This window comes from Mustela lutreola, chromosome 17 (genome assembly GCF_030435805.1).
Source record: "Mustela lutreola isolate mMusLut2 chromosome 17, mMusLut2.pri, whole genome shotgun sequence".
Lineage (NCBI taxonomy): Eukaryota > Metazoa > Chordata > Mammalia > Carnivora > Mustelidae > Mustela > Mustela lutreola.
In genome coordinates, this window is record NC_081306.1 from 37498909 (window position 1) to 37523533 (window position 24625).

At 50.3% G+C, this 24625-nt stretch overlaps 2 protein-coding genes and 1 pseudogene across 6 annotated transcripts in view; all 3 read right to left on the reverse strand.

The window, feature by feature from the left end:
- RADIL (Rap associating with DIL domain) overlaps nucleotides 1-22531 on the reverse strand; it is a 65698-nt gene extending 43167 nt beyond the window's left edge. For 4 of the 5 annotated variants that reach the window (XM_059154026.1, XM_059154023.1, XM_059154025.1 and 1 more), the window contains exons 1-2: nucleotides 22409-22531; nucleotides 17929-18527 (exon numbers count right to left, since the gene is read on the reverse strand). In XM_059154026.1, the coding sequence (XP_059010009.1) occupies nucleotides 17929-18463 (535 nt within the window). In that variant the 5' untranslated portion in view covers nucleotides 18464-18527; nucleotides 22409-22531. Of the gene's footprint in view, nucleotides 1-17928; nucleotides 18528-20499; nucleotides 20718-22408 lie in introns of those variants that run through there. The other variant, XM_059154024.1, reaches the window with a different exon arrangement.
- On the reverse strand, nucleotides 2770-3202 carry LOC131819208 (adenosine 5'-monophosphoramidase HINT1-like; annotated as a pseudogene).
- Nucleotides 3553-7887, reverse strand: PAPOLB (poly(A) polymerase beta). Its single transcript, XM_059154028.1, has one exon. It carries the CDS (start codon nucleotides 7689-7691, stop codon nucleotides 5763-5765), a length of 1929 nt encoding a protein of 642 aa, XP_059010011.1. The 5' UTR covers nucleotides 7692-7887; the 3' UTR covers nucleotides 3553-5762.
- Nucleotides 22532-24625: the final 2094 nt, after the last annotated feature.

A 24625-nucleotide genomic window follows, 5' to 3' on the forward strand; every position in this document is an offset into this window, starting at 1 on the left:
AGAAAGAAAAGAAACCTGTCTCGGGCTCAGCTCGTTACCTAATGCAGCTCCTGACACTTCTGAGAGACCACTGTGGTACTGGGGTTTTGATCACAGAATAGTCACACATCTGAGAGCATTTATAACTTAGACTAACAATAAAACGAACACTGCTTCATCCACCACCTAACCTGAAAAAGGCAGAACATTTCTAGGCTCACTGTGTTCTTGAAACTACACCTCCCTGTCTCTCCCCACCTCTCATCTCACCAAAGGGAAGCACTACCCCGGATTCTGTGATTAACGTTCCCTTTTACGGTTGGATCATGCAGTTTTGCATCCCTAAGTTATACTGCTCTACTTTGTACCCCACTATTTTTCTGCAATTGTCTTGTTTACTCCAGGTTACGAGCTAGCTCTACGCTGATGCATGGAGCTATGACTCATTTGACCTCACAGCTCTACGCTGTTCGTTGCCACCATCTATCCATTCCCCCATTTATGGGTTTGTGGGTTATTTCAAGCTTTAAGCTATTACAAAATGCTGCTCCTAACACTCCTGTACGTGTCTCCTGGTAATCCATGGAACAGAGTCTCTAGGAGAGTGCTTCCGACTCTTCTGACACCACGGCATATGTAGAAAACGCCATTTACATGCACACTGGAGGAAAACCGGAGGCATGTAGCACTCTGGAGGCAGCTGCAGAGGCGGCCCACAGAAAGGCATGTTTAAGGTTCGGGGGACCAGTAAAAGGAATCACAGCAATGCCACACAGCCTGGTGGCAGAGACATGCATGACCAGGCCAATGGTGCTGGTTAAGTCCAAACTGTCTCCCAAGGGGCAGAGAGCACTTCCCACTTCCACAGTCCCATGTTAGAGCTCCCTTGGCTCCCCCTCATCCACAAGCCCGCATGTTGTCAGACTGATGTTCTGTAGGACCAGCTGCTGTGGTCTTACCATGTTTCCTCACCGCTACGGAGATGGGGCATCTTTCTGTGCTGACTGCATTCCTAGCTCCTCTTCTGAGAAGCCTATGTACTTCTCTTGCCCATGTTTTACTGGGGAGTTTCATCTTGAACAGACGGTTTCTGGCACCCTTGATACAGTCAGGATAGGGGCACCTGGGTGGCTCAGTGGGTTAGGCCGCTGCCTTCGGCTCAGGTCATGATCTCAGGGTCCTGGGATCGAGTCCCACATCGGGCTCTCTGCTCAGCAGGGAGCCTGCTTCCCTCTCTCTCTCTCTCTCTGCCTGCCTCTCCATCTACTTGTGATCTCTCTCTGTCAAATTAAATAAAATCTTTAAAAAAAAAAAAAAAAAAAGGATAAGATACAGTCAGGATAGTAATCATTTGGCGGCTTTATGTATTCTATAATCTCCCTGCGCGGGCTTGTTTTTCACTTTTCACTCTTCATTATTTATGACAATTAAGAGATTCTGTGCATCAGTCTTTAATGGTTTCAGTCATTTTTGGGCATCTTCTTTAAGAAACTCTTCTCTATGCTATTTGTTATTGAATAAAATAAAACCTGTTTTGTAATCAGAGACTATGCTCTATGAATCTGATGTTCTGTAATATGCGGAGTCTTATTTTCTGATCAAGCAGGAGGCTAATTTTTGTACACGTCCAGGGCATATTTGAGAATGATACACACTTTCCAATAGTTGGCTGGAAGGTGCTCTAACGGATGTCCAATAGATCAGGGATGACCAACACTGGCCGGTGGGGGATGGTAACAAATCCAGCCCCGGCCATCTGCGTACATATTGTGGCCGCTTGCACTCCACAAAGCCAGGGTTAAGCAGTTGAGACAGAGACCGTATGGCCTCACGAAGCTGAAAATATTTACTATCTAGCCCTTTATAGGAGCTTGCCAACCTCTCACGTTCAAAACTGTTACCCCTGTCCTTTTATTTTTTTATTTTTTTGTCTGCTTGGTAATGGAAGAGCTGCTTTAAAATCTTTTATGACAATGATACTTTGCAATTTCTGCTAATCCTCACTTGTTATGTTACTTTATGTTGAGGCTCATTTACTGTGTGCAAATAAGTTTCAAATTGTTCAATGTTCATGGTATATCATTTATTCTACCACTAGAACAGTGGTCACTTTTTGTCCCTAGTTATTATTTGCTCTGAAATCTGCCTGGGTGACATTGTCACTCTACCAGTCTCTCTTCCTTAGCGTGAATTATTTCCACTCTTTTCTATCTTAACTTTTGGATGTGTCTCTCTTATATAGCATACAGCTGCGCTCAGTTATTCTGTGTAACCCGATGCGCACTTCTTAGTCAGAAAGTCTGGTCCATTCATTATGTATAGTGACACATACTTGGTTTCATTTCCACCCTCTTAGACTGTATTTTCTTTTTACCTATTTTTTCCTATGTTCTGCCCCCCTTTTTTCTTGCCTTTTTAAAAAAAAAAATTATTTATTTGTCAGAGAGAGAGAGAGAATGCACAAGCAGGCAGAGAGGCAGAGAGAGAGCAGGTTCCCCACTGAGCAAGGAGCCCGATGTGGGACTCGATCCCCTGACCCTGGGATCATGACCTGAGCCGAAGGCAGTGGCTTAACCAAATGCACCACCCAGGCATCCCTTGCTTTCTTTTGATTAAAATTTTTGCTCCATTTTTTTTACCTAATAAAGGTTTGGTTTTTTTTTAAACCATGCAACATTGTCTTTTATTATGTATGGCTTTTAAAAATTATTTCCTCAATCTCTCCATACAGAGGCAAAAGAAAGTATATTATTTAACCTACAGAACTGGGAAATATTGACCACTGCCTAGAGGAGGGAAAATCAACCCTAAACAAGCTTAACCAGGAGGCCAATTCATCTGCCGACCTCCAAGAACATGGAGATGAACATGATAGACAGACTGTGCCCCATCTGAACCTTCATTCACCACCATTCGATAACCCTTCTTCAGGCCCAAATCAGCAGCACATTTCTTGCCAACAATCATTAAATGTCCAAGAAGACTTTCATCATCATCTTTTGCTACAGAAATCTGGGATATATGCTCTTGGGTATCACCAGAAAATGAGTTGGTGCTTGAGGGGAAATGTCATGGAAAGCAAGACACTGGTCATCCTCAAAAATGATTTTGGCTGGGATTTCCTTGCGAATGATCTTCCCGAAGATTGTGTCGCCACCAGGCCGCGCAGCCAGAGCCTTGGCGATCTCATCTGCCATCTCGGCCTCCCTCCCGCGTGGACGTCCTGGGCAGAAGCTCGAGAGGAGGGAGCTACCTAATGAAGTTTTAACGCTTTCACATGTTCCCCTAGCATGATAACATGAATTCTAGACTTAATATAGCCAAAAATTCCATCAGTGTCTTAACCCTCCTCTGCAACAATGTAAGAGCAACTGAACTTTTTTTTTTTTTTTTTTTTTGAGAGGGAGAGAGAAATGGAGCAGAGGGAGAGGGAGAAGCTGACTCCCTGTTGAGCAGAGAGCCTGACATGGGGGCTCGATCCAGGGACTCCAAGATCAACATGACCTGAACCTAACTAAAGCAGACACTTAACCAACTGAGCCCCCCAGGCATGCCAAGCATCTGAACTCTTTCTGTCAGATTTAAACCCCTTTGCTTGCTTCTTTATTTTTATTGTGGTTTTCAATGGAGAAATACATCATCTGTTTGCAAAACAGCGCTTGAAAAATACAAGGGGTACAGGTTTTACAAAACAAAGCCAACTCCAGTCATGAGACACTATGTACATCATGTGAAAAAAACTTGTCTGATATTCAGTTAATGAAAACTAGAAAGCTCCAAGTTTCCAATGTGGTTAAACAAATAGAATTACATAAAACACTTAATAAACTAATTTTCCCGCCAACGTGTAAACAAAATGACAAGACTACATTTGTGCCTGGCAATTCCAGCCAGACCCCACAGGTCTCGCGCACACTTCACCTGACTTACTGTGGCGGAAGGGCAAGGTGACTGCACGGGGCAAAGATGTGGGCAACAGGAACACTGTGAACTTGACATCACAAAGTAGGGGTGAAAACAAAGCCTCAATTACTGCAGAGCCTAAAAGGAAGAAGACTATATTCCAACTTTGGAAAGTTAATCTAGAAGGATAGGGAAAGGGCTTAAGAAATAAATTACGGTTTCACATGAAAAATGCACATGTGGTAGAAAGGCAGGAATCAGGACCAGGCTAACCAGAAAACTGTCAGGCTCACTGTGTCCAAATTAAGACAAAACTTCAATTCATCTACATCTGCGGCCATTCACGTGTCCTAAACATGGACGTCCTGCCACTTAGTTATGAGTAGTCTTTTTTTTTTTTTTTTTAAAGGAAGGCATTCCTAATCTCTTGTAGAATAAAACAAAAACCGGAAGCTACTAGATATCAAGTGCTTGCTAGGAACTATTTTGTATGTTTCCACATATAAAATTTACCGATAAATTTTAGTTATTCCTTTAAAAATAAAAATTGGCTTAAATATTTTGGAGAAGATAACTTTTTGCTACAGGTTTAAACTGGAAATTAGCTTTACTGTAAGCAGATACTCTGTGGGTGCACACAAAGTTTCTCCTCTGTAGGTCAAATAGCCATCCGAGACCGGTAACTGTTTCCCAATTCATTACTTTCAGTAAAGCTTTCATGAAATATTAGCCATGGAATCAAAATCCAGTGTTTTGTACCATATGACCACAGGATTGTGGGTTTCACATTGTAGTTAAGAATACATTAGCATTCTGGGTTGTTTTTTTTTTTTTAGGACTCTTACATACAAGCATACCTCGTACATACAAGCAAAGAGAAGGAAGGGGAAGTTAAAGGTTGTTTTTTAGGACAAATGCTTAAGGACACAAGAATATGGAGCTCTGTTAGCTATGAGACAGTATTTGCTGTGTGACTGCTGATTGTATGCACTCTAAAACAATTCCACAGATAAAACCAACATATTATTTCTTGATGGCATCCCGGCAAAACCAAAGACTTACTGATCACTGTTTCAGTGTCAGATATATACCCAATGAGCTGACATTTCATTTTAAAGGGTTAAAGCTACATCATGGGGACCAAGCTAAATGGATGTTTGTGCTTTTTCTGGAGTTTAGTACACACTACACAAGGGCATCCGGTTTGACAGTTAATAAAGAAGAAAAATCTTTAAGAAAAAAACTAAAGTTCATCAAGCTGAAAAACTTAAAATTAGTTCTACTTTCTAATAAAAATATACATAAAGTGCATCATCAGTGTAAGGAATTTCAATACCAGTTTGTATTGCAAATTTTCCCCAACAATGCATCAAACATAAATCCAGTCCGGATGTCAGGCATGGGTACAAATATAGCTGGAGGGCTTTTTCTCTTTTCTCTTTATGGGCAGTCTTCCTTTAAAAGTTACTGTAATCGCTGCTGACGCATTTGTAGTAGTACTTCTAGCATCATATACTAACCTGGACCTCTGATCAAATTAGCCAAGTAAGGGAAGTTACCAAGTAAGGCTAAATCTAGCTTGAGTCAAATCTAGTTTGGTACCCTTCGTTCTCCTCCTTTAGCATTTGAAGACCACAGGTTGGGTTGGCAGATATAATTTATGGACCTTTGAGGTTGTTTGTATCAGTTCAATCTGTCTTCCCAAATTCTTGGTAATAGGATCTGCAGGGAGAGCCGGGATATTAGAAAGTTCTGTACTGGATGTTTGCCACAAGGCCAGCCACTGTCGGAGTAGTTTCTAATGGAGTTGTACTTGTCTCTTTATGAGTCTGTTCCTCTTCTTTTAGTTTCCTTGGTCCTTTATGAGGTGAGAATGCCGACTAGACGCCCACGATAGGATTAGCTATGTTTGTCGCAGTGCTCCCTGAAGGCCTGGGTGGATGGTTTACCAGACGTGTTGAAGAAACAACTCTGGCAACTGTGGCCTTTGGTAGTGGAAGGAGGGCTGGCTGTGAGGCAGTCTGAGGAATGCTTTCGCTTGACGCACCTCCTAAGCTTTCGCTTGGAGTCCCTTGTTGCAAGGAAACTTCAGTAACTTGTACGGCGGTCACAGATGCTGCCATTACAGCAGGAGCAGGACTGTTTCTGCCCTGAGAGCTGCCAGTCACTGGGCCGGTCTTCATAGTGCCAGCAGGTAAAGGCACAGACATGCTGTCTTCACTGTCTGTAGACAAGCCAAGGCTGCTGTCACTCAAAGCTGTTAAAGTGACACCTTCCGATGAATGGGTTTTCCGTTTCTGAAGCACATGATTAGGCAGCAGTTGATGAAGTTCCTTTCTTCTTAAATGCATTGCAGCAATTTTCATATCCATCTCAAACATCTTGCTATTTATTGCTTGCCTATAAACGGTATCTGTGAAAGACTGGATATCATAGGTGAGATCAATACTGAGAACCTCGGAGTTTTCTGGCCTTTTTAACACTAACCCAATCACCCACATTGTACGAAATTGTTCCTTGTCAGGATTTTCTTTAGGTGCCGGAAACGACTGAGGATTCACATGCGCCAGAGTAATAAATTCATTCTTCTCCAAGCTTCCAACCAGGATTCGGATTTTTGACTCCACCAAGCCCACCCATTCTAGATGTTGTTTTTCTGTTGATGCACTTGCTAGGAGTACAATATAATGCTTATACTTTTGAAAGAAGCTTCGAGCTTCAAAAAGCTTAGACCACTCTGCCTTACTCAGCAAAATTTCATGTGTGATAGCAAGCCCTTGTTTAAACTCCTCAATCATGACCATCCTTGTTGAAACAGACACATTGTATGTGGAGTTCTGCTGTGGGTACGCTGGTGTGATTATGGGCATAAGATGGTACCTATCACTGGGATTTACTCTTGGGTCCCATACAGGCAAATTAAGATTCCGCTCTTCAGGCTCTTTCAGTAGCACTGGATTTGGCCATTCCCATTCTGAAAATACCAAGAAAAACTTACGAACAAGAGTTGATGCTATTGCATTTGGGTAGAGCTGGCAAGTTCTCGCTACTAGCATGGCCCAAGAAACACCTCCCAGGAATCCTAATATATTGGAATAGATATTGTGGCATTTGGCCCACAGTTTGATGGCTCTGAGAGTTAACCTGAAGTTGTCAATGTTTGGAACTAGATGTAAAATTTCATCTGTCACCCGGCAACCGTTAAGGCTTCTTATGCATCTAATATCTAAGTTTTTAAGCAGACTGTCATCTCTTAGGTCCAAATCTTCTGGAATAGTCTGCAGTGCCAACCTCGCAAACAAAATATCAATCTCTATACCATCAAAACACAGTTTAATAACTGGTACAAAGGCCTCCTCAACAGCCCTTAAATCTTTTACTTCTTCGTGTAGTTTCAATTTGTCATAGAATGAGGTGAAAAAGTCACTTCGATCAACATGTCTCGGCGCAACGCACAGCGCATCAATGTCAGCGCCTTTCGTGTGTACTCCTAATCTGTAAGAGCCAAACGTAAAGATTTTCCCTCCAACATTTTCAATTACAGCTTGTGGAAGGCTCTTGCTTTCACTGATTTCTCTTATCCATTCCTTTACCAGATTATTTAATTTTTCCAAAATTAAAATCCTGCGCTGCAGTTCCTCTTCCTCTTCAAAAACCCCAAAGGGCTTCAGGGTTTCAATTAACTTCTGGGTAAGTACGCAGTCAGTCTCCTTGGGGGCTGCTAAGCTGATGGGGGAGGAGATGCCATAGCGCTTGGGCGGCGGCGGTGTCTGTTGTGATCCGGAGGTTGTCACCGGAAACGGCATCATCTCTAGCGCGGGCCCTGCCACGCCAAGTCCCCCGCCACCGCGACCGCGACCTCCACGGCCGCTACCCGGGTCATGATCCGCTGAGGCGGGAGGGGCGGGGCTCCTACCAACCCAGGTCCAACCCGCTCCCTCACCACTCCCGCCGCTTCAAGCGCCTCCCGGTAGTCCCCTCTGCCCCAACATGGCGCCCGGGCCCTCAGAGAGGCGTTCTAGAACGGCCACGCACAACACGTACGCCACGGCGCCTGCGTGCCGCGCGGAGCCTCACGGGAGTTGTAGTTTCCGAGGTTCCGCCACAAAACTCCCGACAGGTGTAGGTGGTCGGGGTACGCCTCGCTCTCGGCTTCATCCGTACTGGTTACACACACCTACCGTCCAGTCCCTTGATCACCATTTTCCCATACACCTCAGATCGTCTTCCTCTCCAGGGGCAGCTTCGGGTGGCCTCTGCCCTCGGGCGCATCCTTCAGAAGCCCCTCAAAGTGAGGGTCTGTGGTGCAAAGCACCTGCATTACGTCCTCCGCGGCCAGGTGCCTGGCCGGTGGTGTAGCTGGGTCTGCCACTCCGGGCTGACAGTTCTGTTCTTCCCAGCTGCCGCCTCTGGTTTCTACGGTCTCTGTTGAGAAGTGCCCAGTCTGGCTGACCTGCTCCCCTGTCCTTTCCTCTGGCAGCTGCAAAAATCCTCTGTGCCCTCAGTCTCCTGCGGTGTGACCACCACTAGGTGTCAAGGGGCACACGTGATTTCTGAATCATAAGATTCATGCTTTTTATTCCATGACCTCAGGAAGAAACTCAGGCATGTCCTTAGAATATGCTCCTCACACTGTTCTCTTCTCTTGATTCTCTTCATGTGGACAAGGATAAACTTTCTCATTGGGTTCTCCATGTCTCTTACCTCCTGTTTCCTCCTGGGTGGTGATCAATTCTCCAGTTGTTGTAGTTAGTCTCAGCTGTAGTTAGTCTGCTGTTTAAGCCATCACAGAAGCATCTATTTAAGTACTTACATTTTTAATTACTGGAAGCATTATCTTGTTATTTTCCACATCTTCCCTCTTTGGAAGACATTCTATTACTTCCTGTTTCCTTTCTACCTTTTATTCAGTAAACATTTCAAACTTACTTATTATTCTATAACTAGTTATAACTATTACTAATGGTCCCAATTCTTAATACTCTTAAGTATTAATTCTTAATACTCTCAAGAATCTGAGTCTAGCTTATTTTCTATGGACTCAGACAGGCATTGCTTCAGGGGTCTTATAATTTTTGGATCGTGACCTCATCTCTGGTGAGTCTGGGGATGCCTGTGTGGATGTACTTCCAAAGAGGAATCGTTTCGTCCCTATCAGATGTCCTTGTATGCTATCAAATTGTATGCTGTAATTGAATTCCTTTTCCAAGGACTAGCCAGATCACCTGAGTAGTGTGATTCTGAATCCCAAAAATACGTTAAAGGAAGAGTGGTTTTTTATTCTAGGGAAGAGTTTTCCCCACCCAGAGCCCAGATCCAGAAGGAGAACTCTGTCACCTCCTTTTACCAGCTATCAGATTCTTCCTCTCCCATCTTCTACACTCAGTGTGTCGCCCTTCAAGAGTTGCAACCATATCCAGGGGTTTCAGTTCCCACTCCCTGCCTCTTTAGGTCCTGAAGTCTCTCTTTTCTTTTTTAAGATTTTATTTATTTTATTTGACAGATAGAGATCACAAGTAGGCAGAGAGGCAGACAGAGAGAGAGGAGGAAGCAGGCTCCCTGCTGAGCAGAGAGCCCAATGCGGGGCTCGATCCCAGGACCCTGAGATCATGACCTGAGCCAAAGGCAGAGGCTTTAACCCACTGAGCCACCCAGGCACCCCTCTAGGTCTCTTTCTTGGGCAGCTGTTAAAGTTTCTTGATTGCAAAGACCGGCAAATGCCTCCAGAACAATCATAACATAGAGAGCCAGCTAAGAGTCTGAGATTTCGAAGTACCTCTTTTTGGTTTCTTTTCACCCCTGCTGATTTACTTTATTTTCTTGGGTACTCAGCTATGCATCGTAAAGGAGATTCTTTTATATTTCAACCAACACTTCCAGGCACTTTACATAGAAAGATTTTCTAGGGTAAGTAATCCCAACATATTGTAAGAAACAGAAGTACCTATTTTTCTACCCATTTCAATATAGTTTGAATGCTCAACATTCCAGCAACACAGCTATCAGTAAGGTCTTTGGTGACTTCCATGTTGCCCCATAGGTGCCCCTATTTTCACAGCTTTAAATATCACCTATTTACAGCTTAATTTAAGCCTCTGTAACAGACCCTTTTTAAAGATTATATATACACACACATACATACATATGTATGTATGTATATGAGAGAAAGCACGTGCACGCACGAGAGAGGACAGGGGAGAGGAGCAGAGGGAAAGGGAGAGAATCCCAAACAGACTCCACCTGAGCACACAGAGAGCCCCACACAGGGCTCAATCCCACAACCCTGAGATCATGACCTGAGCCAAAACCAAAAGACAGACACCTAACCAACTGAGTCATCCAGATGCCGCATGACAGACTGCCTTCTGAGCTCCAGATCTGTATTCTGACTTCCTGTCTACCATCTCCATTGAACATCTGAAACTTAACCTAGTCCGAAGAGAGCTCTTACTCCTCCCTCCATAATTTGTTTCTCTCTCAGTCACCATTTTAGTAAATGGCATCTCCACAAATGCGCACGCCAGCAACTGGGGAGTCGTTCTCAACACCTCCCTCTTTCTCAAACTCACCATCAAGTTCATTTACAAATATTGTTGATTCTGCCGCCAGAATATATTTGGGGTTCATACACTTCTCTCTGCCTGTTCTCTCACAACTCTACTTGAGGTCACCATCAACTCTCATCTAGACTCCTATAATAACTTAATTAACTGCCTATTACGGACTTTTTCAAGTATTTTCTACGAGGAGCCAGAGTGGTGTTTTAACCCCTTCAGTGGCCTCCCATTATACTTAGTCTAAAATCTAAGATACCCAACAACCCAGGTTGGTCTTCCCCTGACCATCTCTCCAGCCTCAGTGCCCACAGCTTCCCCCCATGCTCCAGCCACACGGCCTTCTTCCAGTGCTGAAGGCACTGAAGGCAGTGCCTTGCCTTTGCTTCACTGTCTCGCATCCCTGAGTCTGCACACAATGCTCTTCCCTCCGCCCAGAAAGCTCTTCTGGCTCCACAGGTGTCCACTACTCTTCACCTGGTTAACATGTTGTCATTCTTGAGACTGGCTTAAAATTTACCTCCTCAGAGAGAATTTTCCTAACCTTCACGCTCAACTAGCACATGTGCTTTTCTTCCACAGCAGTGACCACAGTTGGTAATTACGTTTTCCATGTGATTGTTTCTTTGCCTTTGCTTCCCACTAGACTCTCCGCTCCTTGAGAACATGATCTATTTGTTTTTTCCCGGCTATCTATATATACACCCGGTCAGGCACCAATGGAGTAGCGCTCAGCAAATATTCGCTGACAAATGAATGAATGAGCACGAAAAATAAAATTCTTTCTCCTTTGAGTCACTGGTAATCAACATCCAGAAGACTCGTTTCTTGGATTTTGATTAGGTAGAGGTCAGTTTCCGATCTACACGTTGCAACCCAATTCATTTCGGGGCTCGGTTCGTAGCTACTTATCCCCGTTGGCTACAGGGAGTTCCTGTGGCCTCATGACTCCAGCAGCCCACGACACTACAGCACCTTTTGATGAGGGAGGTGCCCGTGGGTCAGGGGCTCATACTCAGTGCCTGAGGATGGGGAAGGGCCACACAAGGAAGTACACCACTGTCACAGCAGCCTCTCTGGAAGAAGCTGGGGTCCAGCAGTGCTTACTAAGAAACCAAGTGGACGTGTCTACAAGCCAGAAGTTCTGTTTCTGGAGAATACCATCAGAGAACTCTGGAAGGACCCTTAAGAGGGTGGATGTACCATTGTTCGTTGTAGGATGAAGCTGGATTTAACCTGAGTGCCCGTGATTTGGGGAACGGATAATGTGGTGTATGTAAATATATGGAAATGATGGAAAACTATGCTTCCGTCAAAAGCGACAAACTGAAATTTACAGCACCACAGGGAGATATTAATCTTATCATGCAGTGTCCTTAAAATTAAACTTTGATAGGGCACCTGGGTGGCTCAGTGGGTTAAGCCTCTGCCTTCAACTCAGGTCATGGTCGCAGGGTCCTGGGATCGAGCCCCGCATCAGGCTCTCTGCTCCACAGAGAACCTGCTTCCCCCCTTTCTCTGCCTGCCTCTCTGCCTACTTGTGATCTCTGTCAAATAAATAAATAAAATCTTTAAAAAAAAAAGTTTGAACTTTGATATAGTCAAATCCATCTACCTTTTCCCCTTGCAGTTTGTGCCTTTTAAGCCTTCTGTGAAGTCTTTCCTTCTCTTAGCTGAGGCCAATTACCCAAACACCAATTACAAAATCCTTTCCCCACTACCTAGGAGGCAATCTACATTGCACCAAATTCCCATTGGGTCAGTCAACATAGGTCTGCCTCTGCCTTCTCTATCCTGTGCCCTCCATCTGCTGGGAAATCCCTGCCCCTAAACCACATGTCTGAATTACCGTGGTTTTAAAACACGTCTCAGAGCTGAGGAGGCCAATCTCCCCCATGCTCATCTTGTTCAAACCGATCTTGGGCATCTGAGAACCAGGCTCCTTTCACAAAGATGGACTCAGTCTGTGCAAGGACAGCACAGCAAAGGTGAACTTAGGACTCACTTACGCTTTCACTCCATACGCATCCGAACATGTGTTCAAGATCTCTGGCGACATTTCTGCCACTACAACCATCAGAAGGAAAAAAAAGGAGTTGACTAGCATTCTCTGTTTATTATTATCTAAAACCAGTGAGAGACACTGTGCTATACGATTTAAATATATCCCCGGCAAGCTTTCCCCAAAATTATAAGACCCTTTTGGGAACCAACAGATATCAACCTGCTTTAAATGTTAATAAAACACAGTTGTTAGTATGTTAATACTTCTTGGATATGCTTCACGTGGTTGGCTGGACTAAATGAGGTTTCTCTTTCCATTTAACCAGATTCAAAATTTTGGTTTTATGTCTACCCGTTTCAAGACAACTTTAAAGAGGTTGATGTGCTTTGGTCCAATTTGGTACAACCCAGAAGGGATCAAGAACCAGTGGATTTGTTATACTAGGCACAAATGCTGGCTAATGGGTTTGTTTGTTTTTAACATACTTCTTCCAGAATTTTAAAATCAGTTTCGGTAAAACTGTAAAGAGGTTTTAGAAAATGAGTTAAGTGTTATTTATAGAATCACTAGTTACTAGTGACAAGCAATTATCACCCCCTCTCACCATGTGAGCATCCCAGTTGGGGGCCAAACATGAAGAAAGATGAGGAACCGGGGATCTGAGGGCTGCCAGATGTCTGGTGTTCCTGCTCGTCCCCCACCCCGACACCTAACCCCTCCGGCCCCAGCACCCCGGGGGAGCCGGCACGCCTGCACACACACACTCCTTTTCACTGCCTAAATTCCTGCCCTGGCCACTTCGCCAATCCCTCTAGTTTACAGCTTGTTAACATTTTACTCCAGTTCTGACCTCCCACTGTGGGTTTGGAGGTAAGCTTTGGAGGTTCCCTGTATAATGTGGCCGGAAGTCCCCGGGGAGGCGAGGGTGCTGCTGGCCGGGCCCCCAGTGGGCGCGACCCAGCTCAGGGGAACAGGACTGTTAGGCCACCTCCAACACTGCACTTCTTTTTTTTTTTTTTTTAATTTTATTTATTTATTTGACAGACAGAGATCACAAGTAGGCAGAGAGGCAGGCAGAGAGAGAGGAGGAAACAGGCTCCCCACTGAGCAGAGAGCCTGGTGCGGGGCTTGATCCCAGGACCCTGGGATCACGACCCGAGCCGAAGGCAGAGGCTTTAACCCACTGAGCCACCCAGGTGCCCCCCAACACTGCACTTCTTTGTGAAACTGAAGGTTCTGGACTTTTTAAAAATCTACACAAGGAATTAAAGATGAGACAGGTATAAGCAAGTAACCATTCGACTTTATGTTCTCTTTGAATTAAAAATTCTCAAAAATGTCTAAGCTCAATGACTTTAGACTGATAAGAAGAGTTAGCAGTTGTCTTGCTTTTCATCAAACCATGTAAAATAAACTCTGCCCACAATGATTCTATCCCTGTGACTATGCTTAAAGGAGTCTCACTCAAGACTCACAAGGCAGTCACCCCCCAAATAAAAGGAGACGAAACCCCAGATTGCCTCTTTTATCCTGAGAGAAGTTCTTAAAGAGCAGATTCATTGCAGAAGGAAAATGTCAAAAGCACGGGGAGGTTGGGGGATGTGTGAGGATGGAACTCATGGTGCACAATCCATGAGTGGGGACAGCAGAGGGCAGCCCCAACATTTCTGCCACTGGCAGGGGGGTGTGGGGGTCCAGGCTCTGTCTGCCCATCTGTGGATGGAAAGGTTTAAGGAACCACACACCAAAGTCAGGTGCTCAGAGTCATGTATCTGCCACCACCAGCCACTCACACTGGGCCTGAAGGAGAGGGGAGGTGGGCAGCTTATACCGTCAGGTGCCCAAGGGGCACAGTCACTCAAACGACAGCTTGGACCAGGGACCGCCGCCCAATCGGCACACCACCCTCTCTCCTCCCCGTCCCCAACCCCCAGCAAAGAAAATGGACTCTAACTCTGGAGTCTTAGACACAAGTGGGAAGTGGGACTCAGGGAGGAGCTTGCTCCCCTTGCGGGCAGCAGTCCTTCAACAGGCACTTAATGAGCCCCTACTATATGCCCCACACTGCACAGACCCTTGTATGGTGGTTGGTCACAAGCCCGGAGGCCGAGAGGCCATACAGTGGGATGGCCTGCACACCTCGGGTCAGAGGCTCTAAGCTTGCCTCCTTCACAGAGGACACCCGAAGCAGGGAAGGAGCCCCCATGTGCAGGGACTGGAACAATGCCGAGCCTCCGAGGGCCACGCAGGCCACACAGGCATCCACAGGCAGGAAAACAAGCCCCGCATGTCACCCTTAAGTTACTGGGCTTTCAAGGCACCCAAGTCCCTCCGTGAGCCACAGAGAGCAAGCGTGGCCTGAGGACCATGAAGGCACATGGCCACGTTTCCACATACAGGAAACATTGACCACCGGCCCCAGTGGTCAAGCACTTGCTGTGGCCAACAAACTAAGCTCAGGCCGCTGGGTCCAAACTGGTGCTTCCCAGTCCAGGACCATGTTTGCCCCCAGGGACACCCGCTAATGCCAGAAGACATTTTCAGTTGCCACAGCAAGAAGGGGTGTTGCTGGCACCTAGCGGGCAGAGGCCTGGAACTACAAACTACCCTCCGGTGTACAGGTCGGCCCTCGCAGCAAACCACGGACCGAAAACGTCAGTGAGGCCAAGGCTGAGAAATCCAGGCTAAACACACCCTTCAGGAACCTTCACTCTCCCCCTCCCAAGCCACTGATAGAGACCACATGGCCCAGCTGTCACCCCTCCCCAAAGTGTGCAGAAGCGATCACTATCTCCGTGTCAGTGACAGGACCCAGAGCCCTGTCCGAAACACCAGCCTCCTGGGAATATGTGAGTGGGAGAGGCCCTGCTGCCCCGCCTACGCAGCCACCTCTCTCCCAGAGCGGATGCACAATATTTTGATACTCTGGAAATCAGGGGGAAGCTGGCAGCTGTGAAAAGACAGTGTTTATGAAAACAGAAACCAGAGTGCCTGAGTGCATTACTATGGGTGCAGAGTAGTGGTCCAAACGGTGAAGGGGAGCCCCAGGAAGTGCCCGGCGCACCCTTTCACGCCCTGATTCAGAGGGGACCCCCCTGAGTTTGCAGGAAGAGGGCCACTCCCGGCTGCTGCTTAGCTCCAAAGAGCCACCAGGACGCACACTCTGGACACTGGCTAAGCGAGCCCCGACCCCCAGGCCGCATGAAGTCACGTGCACACCGCACACACTGGTGCACACAGATGCACACACACATGCATATGTGCACACGCAGACGGTCCCTTCCCTTCCCCAGCACTCTTCCCAGACGAGGCAGACTGCTGCTGGCTCACGGGAAGAGTAGGGACAAGCTGGCCTGCTTCTGGGGGAAGGAGGAGAGCAGAGAAGCGTGGAGCCCTGCAGTGCAGGGGAATTCAGCCGGGGCCCACATCCCCCCATCCCCTCCACACCCCGCCCCCGCAGCCTCCTGGCCACACACAAGGCCAGCGAGGCGCCCCCTCTCTAGAGGACAGGCAGGCACAGCAGGGGCTGGGGGAGGTGGGGTTCGGCAGGAGACACCGGGCAAAGTCTGCCGGAGCAGGCGGACCAACAAGCTTGAGATTCCTTCTCATTATCGGACTTGGTCCAGAATCGTCAACACACACGGAACATTCGCTGCGGCTCCTGGGGGGCGGCTCAGACGACCCACAGCCTCCACATGCCTCCCTGCACCGTCTCGCCCATCACGGGCATGGGGGGTACAGCATGGTCAGGGGTCCCAGAGTGCCCTGACCACACCCCAAGGGAAGGCCAGCAACTTCCCGGGGTCCAGGAGGCCTGCTTCAGGCAGGTAACACAACCCGCTTCCAGCCCGGAGAAGTGTGTCAGTGAGACTGCTCCCGTCAATAGACTCTTTATTTGAAAGGTTTTGCAAAACCAGCACCAGGTTGAATAGGCTGTGGGCAATCAGGCCTTCTCTTGCCTCGGCTCACATAAAGGCAGGCCATCTGCAAGGGGCTGGTGAAGAAGGAGACAGAGTCCCATGTCCTACAGATGGTATCTGGCCCCAGGGCCCCACCAGCCATCACCTGTACGACACAGAGCCAGCTTTCGAAGGCCCTGGCCGGGCACCCAGGGCAGAGTGACCCCTGTGCCCTTCACTCAGCAGAGAAAACACCAGGTGAGACAGTGACCAGGAGCTGAACACCAGTGCAGGCCCTCAGCATGTCTGCCTGGCCTGGTGGGAGGCAAGGCAGGACCAGATAAAAAACCAAACCCTGGGCCTGCCGGAGGGCTGGGGAACTCGGGGTGCTGGTCCAGGGAGGCTTGAAAACAACAATACAAACGACACCCAGGCCTGCTTGTGATTCTCACCATGTGCCAGCAACTCCCAGAGCCGTCAGGGGTAATTCCGCCCCCATCAGAAGGACCCCAGCTCTGTCCTCAGCTCAGTTCTGCCTAGAAGCACACGGAACAGACTGCTTGCCACATACAGGAAACACTAATAACACGCAACTATGACCCCCTGCACGTCTGCCACGCACCGTGCTAAGCGCTTTACTGTATCACTAACGCCCATGATGCTGAAGTCATGGCCCCATTCTCCAGATTGGGAAACCAAGGCCACAAGAGACAAACTAATTTGCCCAAGGTCACAGAGGGCCACTGTTGCTGAATGTCAACCATGGCCCCCTCTGGACTGTGAGACTCAGAGGTTCCCATCAGGCCCGAGTGACTCCAGCCCCTGGGAGACCCACCGACCCCCACCTCACCCCCTGCTCATCTCTACACACTGAAAGTACAAAGCAGGCCCCGGAGCAGAAGCAGGGCTAGAGAGAATGAGCATTTGCAACACCTCGGGGACACACACAACAGGTCAGGAGGGCTCAGGGCCCCTTTCAGCCCCGGGACATCATGAAATCAAACGACAACACAGGGCCACACAGAACAAGTCCCTTCTTTACACAGAGCCACCATTTTCTCCAGGAAATTAAGAAAAAAACAAATACAACTTAAAATACATTTAGGAGTCTTTTACCTTTGAAAAAAATTATTGTTTATGGTGTTCAACTTCCCACCAACTGAACAAGAAGCAGACACAGAGCGGCGGCCCATAGGCCTCCAGCAGCCCCAGGCACCCACAGACCCAGGCCCACCCAATGCACCCCGTCCCCTCTGGAGACCCGACTTCCTCCCTTGTCCTTCCACCGGCTCGTCCCTGAGATTCCAGACTTCTCTAACGCACCCGCCACCTGCCGGGCCCCAGAGCACGTGGTGCGCCCGGCTCTGACCGCAAGACTAAAGCACCAGCCCCCAGTCCTGCAGGAGAGACGGACCGCAGTCTCCAAAGGAGCTTGAATTAAAGCGGGAAATCTATGAAGTCCTTAAACGCCGTGATAGAAAACTCAGCCTGGTATTCCTGAGTTTTCCCCCAAACAGAGCTCCGATCCTCTGGCTTCCTGTTCTCCCCAGGCCCGGCCGCTCTCCCTGAGGCTTCTCCCCATCCTCACCTGCGGTCATGGTGTCCACGTCCTTGGCTGCCAGTTCCTCCACGTCAGACTTCTTTCTTAGCTCAAACCTCCGGGACAAGCCTTCTCGGGGTTTCCATAATTCCTGGATCAAGAGGGGCTTCTCGTTATCTCCAAAGACCCGAAAGCACTCAGCCTGCCACTGCTGCCCCGAGCCGCCGGCCTGGCCCACCACGTCGCACAGCACGTACTGGCTGGCGCACTCGGGGCTCAGGGCGTAGCGCTCCAGTGCCTCCTTCACCAGCTCCTGGGCGCTGGACATGCAGGTGGCCAGGACGCTCTTGTAGTGCGTTCCCGTGCAGACGCTGTCCCCGAACACCTTCAGGACCCCAGGGGCCGAGAGCTGCGTGGAGAGTTCCGCGGGGTCGTCGCTGGCACCCAGGCTGGAGAAGGTGGTGTCCAGGTCCCGGTACTTGTAGCTCAGCGTCCTGGACAGCATGCTGGACAGCAGCTGGCTCTGCCGCTTCAGCTTGCTCTTGGTGGGGGGAGACATGATGAAGTGGGCCCCATAAAACATGGCGGGCCCGTCGTCATGGACAAGGGCGGGTGGCTCTGGCCAATGGCACGGAAAACACTGCGTCCTGGGAGAAAAACGTCAGGTGGGTCAGCATCGGCCATCGAGTGGCAAGAGCAAACGAGGCTCAGGTGAGTCTAGCGGACATAAGGGGTCATCCAGGGCCTCACGTCCCAACCCAGCTAGCAGCACGCTCCCTCCGGCCACCAGAGCACCTAAGTCGCAGGGACCACGGGGGACAAAGCAGGTTTGAACAACCTGAGTTGCCCTTCAAGGAAAGCCATTACCGGGAAGCATGAAGAGGTCACCAAGAGGTAAGCCCCGCTCTGCAATGGGGTTCTGATGTCTGCGGAGAGCCAGGCGCATGCGCCCTGTGGCAGGCAGCCAGGAAACAGGCCCCGGGCACGTGGATGAGCGGACTTGTCCAGCAGAATTGCGACAGGGCTGGCGCTGTCCCGTGGGAGGCAGCCCACAGAGGGTAGCAATGCTCATTGCCTTAAGCTCAGCCTCTCCTACACCATAACCCCTAATACGCAAAATTAATCACAAACACCAACGGAACTAAAAAAACAGGCAAAGACACGGACACATTAACAGAGTGATCGGACACCCGGAACACAGATCCCCCAAAACGCGGCTCCTCGATGACTGGTCCTGGCTTGAAGGAGCTGCTTCCCTGGGGCAGCTGCTCTACAACGTCCACGCGACCACAATGGACACAAAAGGGCTCTTCCAGAACCAGCGGAGGCATGACTGGAATGTATGCATCCCACCCACTGCATCCAGCCTGGTATTCAGCCATACAGTCCAGCGATACAATCTCACTGGACAAATCAGAAGACAGCTCTGGGGCGCTGTGGTGTGTCATAAAATCATAATTCCATGCACCTAGAGCTCGAAGGGCTTAGGATTCTAAAGAGAGAGTTTACCAGGCTCTCCCTGCCCAGGAGCTGTGGGAGCAGGAGGGCAGCCTCGGCTTCCTAAACACCGAAGCTTTGCAACAAGTCGGGGACACTGAAAAACCACACCCATCCATCACCCAGCCACCCTACATTCAACTCCTGTGCTCTTGTCCTCGGCGAAGAAACAGGAGGCAGACTAACCCAGAAAAGTCTATCCTCTCGAGGCTCTGCAAACAATGGCCCAGGTCCCAGTGAGTACAGCAGTGGGCCACTGTCTCTGGGACAAATGTCAGCACTCAGCCAGTGTCTGCAGTCCTGACCCACTGCCGGCTCCATAGGCACCAGAGAAGGCTTTCTGGAAGCGAAGCTGTGTGCTTAGGGCAGGAGAAAGTCAATGAGGACCCCTTCCAACCAAAGGACCCACACTGACCCCAAGGGAGCCCACAGAGGACCTGCGCTTGGGCCTCCTGCTAGCTGTCCTCTAGGCTTCCGTCACGTTCTCTAAGTCCCTCACTCCGTCTGGGATGGAGAGTCTGGACGAAAGTGTGGAAGCAGACCTGCCATTCAACTCCTCTAGGACCAGCCTGGGTCTGTCCACCGCCGCACCCTCAGAGAATACCAAATGCTTCAGAACCTTCTGACAGCTTCATGTGCCAAAGGCCAAAGATGAGGTTCCAAACACTGACGCCTGCCCCTCGGGGGTGGGCGGGGGACACTCCTGTCCTGTAGCCTATCATTTGTGCCCCCCCCCAAAGCTCTTTAGCACATGCAGTCAGTGTCCTCAGCAGAACAAGCCTATGGGGCTCTCTGTGGCCTCCATGAATGGCTCTAGAAAGGCTTCGTTTCTCTCCTCCTGAGGAATGTGAGACCCATCTCCTTGTGAAATCCTAAGGAGGCCAGAGCTGGCCCCGGCCCCCACCCCCGCACCCCCCTGCATGGGCCGGTCAGATACAACTGAGGCCTTTTGGCTAGAGCCTGCATGCTAAGTTCGTACGCCACATCCGCAGCCCATTCCCACTCGAGCCTTCCGCGTTACACAAGTGTTACACAACGTGCCTCTCAGGACACCCCGGCTCAGAAGCCTCTGGGTCAGCACCTTCTCAAAGGACCTGAACCCTCCCCAGACTCTCTGCTTACCTGGCCGCCTCCTTCAAGCACAGGTCCCAGGGTCTCCGCCCAAACCCAAAGTGGCCCACAGGCTTGGAAGCTGCTGCCTCTTGAGAAGGGGTCTGAATTTGAACTTAAATACGATGCCGTCAAAAGACTGCAAGAAAGGCCCCCAAGGTGCGGCGTAGAAGGGACTGCTGTGCCTGGCATGGGGGCCAGGTTCTGTATTAATTCTGCCTTAATAAACAAGAAATAGAAACTGACCCAGCTGCTAGGTCCCCACCCAGGGCCTCAGAAGTGAGCTCCCCCCCCCCTTCTCTTCAGCAGGATTCCAAGGCAAAGTTCGCAAAAGCACATCAAGAGCAGAGAAAATGTAGGACAGACTGTGATCTGTTCTCTTCACGAGCGCCTTCTTAAGCCCCAAGAAGTCCCGGCAAACACAGACCCTAGTCTGTTTGGTCTATCTGGTCAGGAAGCCTTTTTCTCCCCATGGTCACTCCCTCTGTGGCCATCTTCAGAGAGCAGCCCCCCCTGACGGCGGCCACGTGTCCCCTCGCCAACGTCCTCCCTGATTGCAGAATGCAGACGACAACCTATTTGTCCCCCTGTGCCGCCGGACGGTCCCTAGCAAGGCCAGGAGCGCAGGCACACCCTCCAGAGCAGGGCGCGCCCTGGGTAACCCGATCTGGGTTTTGGAGGCATGACCTGTCCCTTCCCCTTGCTGCCCACTCCTCTTCCACACAAACATTTGGGGGAAACACGGGCCCAAGGGTGTAAGACACTTGCTGTTGCTTCTCTCGGGCGATGTTTTTCTCTTGTTCTCCAGAAAGAATCCAATTTCTGATGAAAACAAGCTCAAGTCACACCAGTGAGTGCAACGAGCGAGGTCAGAACCGGGCTGATGAACTGGGTGGAGGCACATGGCCGGCCCAACGCCGCAATGTGGAACTCATTAGAATTTCCACCAGGACAGGGAAGGAAGAGGGTAGACTCTCAGGCTCGGCTTTGTCCCCACCCTCCATAAATCCTACCTTGACAGCTCTAGCCAGAGCAGTGCTGTCAATTACAAAAATAATTTAATCAGATGTAATTCTGACAGGCTACCCTCTGGAGAGGTGACTTTTCCCACCAATGGGATGAAGGCTCCTCTCTGGAATGCACAAGAGGTACTAACTGGAGACACCTGTAATCACCCTCCACTTGCAAATTCTTTTGGGCAATTCAGATTAACCACTTAACAGGGTATGTGGGGGGTGCTGAGCAGGCGGGTCTGCAGCTCCCCCCCACCTTGGTCCTAACCAACCGGCTCCCTGATGGGAAATAAGCCAGTTTCTTCCTGGGGGGGGTGGGGGGGGCGGGCCGAGCTCCAGCTCAGCATCTGTTTTCTTAGCTGCACTATTTGTCGAGGGGCTGGAGGTGGTACAGAAATAGCTGGGAGACAATGCTTTCAGCTGGCACACGAGTGGGAAACGCGCTGCTATGTGAGCAGGGAAACCAGGACCGGCTGTGCGCCCGGGGGGTATGTCACGCCGACCCTGGAAGGAGGGCGCAGACCCCCATGCCCTGCTCCCCGGCAGCGCCCGCGCTGCCAGACCTCCTCGAACGGACCACCAGGGAGACTGGGGTGCCCTGCAGCGGAGGGCCAGACTCCCGGGTCTCGGGGGACCGTGGCCGCAGCCGAACCCTGGAACCCGCAGGGCCCGGCCGCCCTCGTCCGCGCTCGCCCCCCCTCCGGGTCCCACCCCTCTCCCCCCGCCGGGGCCGCGCCGGGGGCCCGACAGTGGCCGGTCTCCATGACAACCGGACAAGCCCGGCCGGAACGGCCCCGGAGATGCCCCGTGAGGGCCCCGTTGCCCCAGCGCGCGCCCCGCGGCCTCCCCGCCGGCCAACTCTGCGCCCCGGGGCCCTGGCCGCCGCTCCTCGCGCAACCCGCGCTTACCTCCGCCACAGCCCGCCGCCGCCGCCGCGTTCCCGCGCGGCTCCCACACCGCCGTTAGCCCGCGCCCCCGCCCCACGCCCCGCGCGTGGCGCGGCGCCTCCTGCCGGCCGCCCAACGGACGGGGCGGGGCCTGCAAGGGGCGGGGCCTGTGGGGGCGGGGCCTCCTGCCACCCCCGCCAACTGCTGGGCGGGGCCTGGTGGGGTGGGGCAGGGCCTGCTAGGGCGGAGCGAGGCTTTCCCCTGACAGCCACCTACCTAATGAACGAGGGTTAGACCTCGAGGGGGTGGAGCCTCGAGGGAGGGGCGGGGCTCGTGAGGAGTTGGGCTGAGCGCCAGCGCCACCTGCCGGCCAATTAATGGATGTAGGCGTGGCCTCGAGTATAGGGGCGGGGTCCCCGGGGGGCGGGGCTGGCCGCTGAGAGCCAGGACCAAAGCAGCCAACCCCTGAACGCAGGTCAAGGGGTGGACCTCCGCAGGAGAGGCGGAGCTGTGCTATGTTCTAGTGCCCCTGGCTGGTCTAAGGCCTTGGGGGACCGGTGGGCTGTTTTGTCCCAGGCCCAGCAAAAGGAGGGAAAAAGACAAAGCAAACGATTACCAAAAAGGGAACAGACCCAATATATGAACAGCTAAGACCCTGAAAGTGTCCCATTTCCCAGAAAACCTGTCTCCACCCAGCAGCCAGAGTGTTAAATAACAAATCAAATAATGGCACTTCTGCTTAAAACGATGCAAAACGGGGCCAGGTCAGCTCCGGGGCTCTGGCCCAACGGCCCTCTTTGGATAACGTGTTTCAACAGAAGCTCACGTCCTTAGTAGTCTAGCATCAGTCCTCCTGCTGGGGTTTCAGCTTGGGGAAAGACTCATCCCTTTGTCCACACCCGGGGCATTCACCTGGTCTTGAATGTAGATGCAGAATTCTGACCCTGGCAGTGAACATTTTTGCTGACAGCTCGCTATTGGGGTAGAAAGTCTTGTAAGAGGAAAGGGGCGGGGGGACAGTCATTAATGGACTACCTACTGTGTCATCTCACCTAGAGCTCACGTTGACTCGTGGGAGGCAGACATTTTTTCTGCCACTATTCAGATGAAGAAAAAAAGGTTCAGAGAGACCAGACAGAGGTAGAGCCCAGAACTGAGCTTGGATTATAGAAGACCCTTTACAGGACTCCCCACATACCACGACACCCCCCCCCAACCTCGACCCTCAACAGGTAAATATCAGGGCTGGAAGGAGAGCCTGGGGTTAGTTCTGTGTTCTCCTCCTAAGGTACTTCTTGGCATGACCCAGCCCCTGCATTCCTCTTCAACAGGTGTTGGCACACGGTGCCCTGTGGGCTGTTTTTGTAAATAAAGTTTTATTGGAACACAGCCCCACCCATTTGTTTATGTCTTGTCTATAACCATTGTCACGCAACAGAGAGTTTACAGCCTGGAATAACATAAAGGAAATACAGGTTCTGTACAGGAGTTGCGTGGCCCCTGTTCTTGGGGATCTCGTAATGCCAACTATATGGGATTACTACACTGTTTCACACGTCTAGATCTTGGCTCAGGCCTTGGAACACTTTTTCAACTTTCCCAACTGTATTAGCTTTCCGGACCTGCTGTAGCAGAACACCACACGCTGGGCAGCTGAACCTGCAGACATTCATTTTCTCACCGTCTGGAGGCTAGAAGGCCAAGATCAAGGCGTCTTGGCTTCTCCCAAGGCCTCTGTCTTTGGCCTGGGGATGGCTCCGCTCTCCCCAAGTCCTCACGTGGACGGCCCTCTGGGTGTGTCTGTGTACTAATCTTCTAAGAACGCCAGTCATAGTGGATTAACACCCACCCCAATGACCTCGTTTTACCTTAATCCCCTCTTAAAGGCCCCATCTGCCAATCCAGTTGCATTCTGAGGCATTGGGCGGTCAGCGCTCCAACCTGTGGATTTTAGAGGGATCCAGTGCAGCCCTCACACACATCTTCGCCCCTCCTCCAATCCCCACTCTTCCTTTAGGACTCAGATTTGGTGTTTTGTTTTTTTTTAAGATTTTATTTAATTATTTGACAAAGATTGCAAGTAGGCAGAGTGGCAGGCAGGGAGAGAGAGGAGGAAGCAGCCTCCCAGCTGAGCAGAGGGCCCGATGCGAGGCTTGATCCCAGGACTCTGGGATCATGACCTGAGCCGAAGGCAGAGGCTTAACCCACTGAGCCACCCAGGCGCCCCTCAGCTTTGGT

Bases quoted from the DNA above. Each gene is read 5' to 3' on its own strand.
- PAPOLB (XM_059154028.1), bottom strand. From the start codon at position 7,691: ATGATGCCGTTTCCGGTGACAACCTCCGGATCACAACAGACACCGCCG.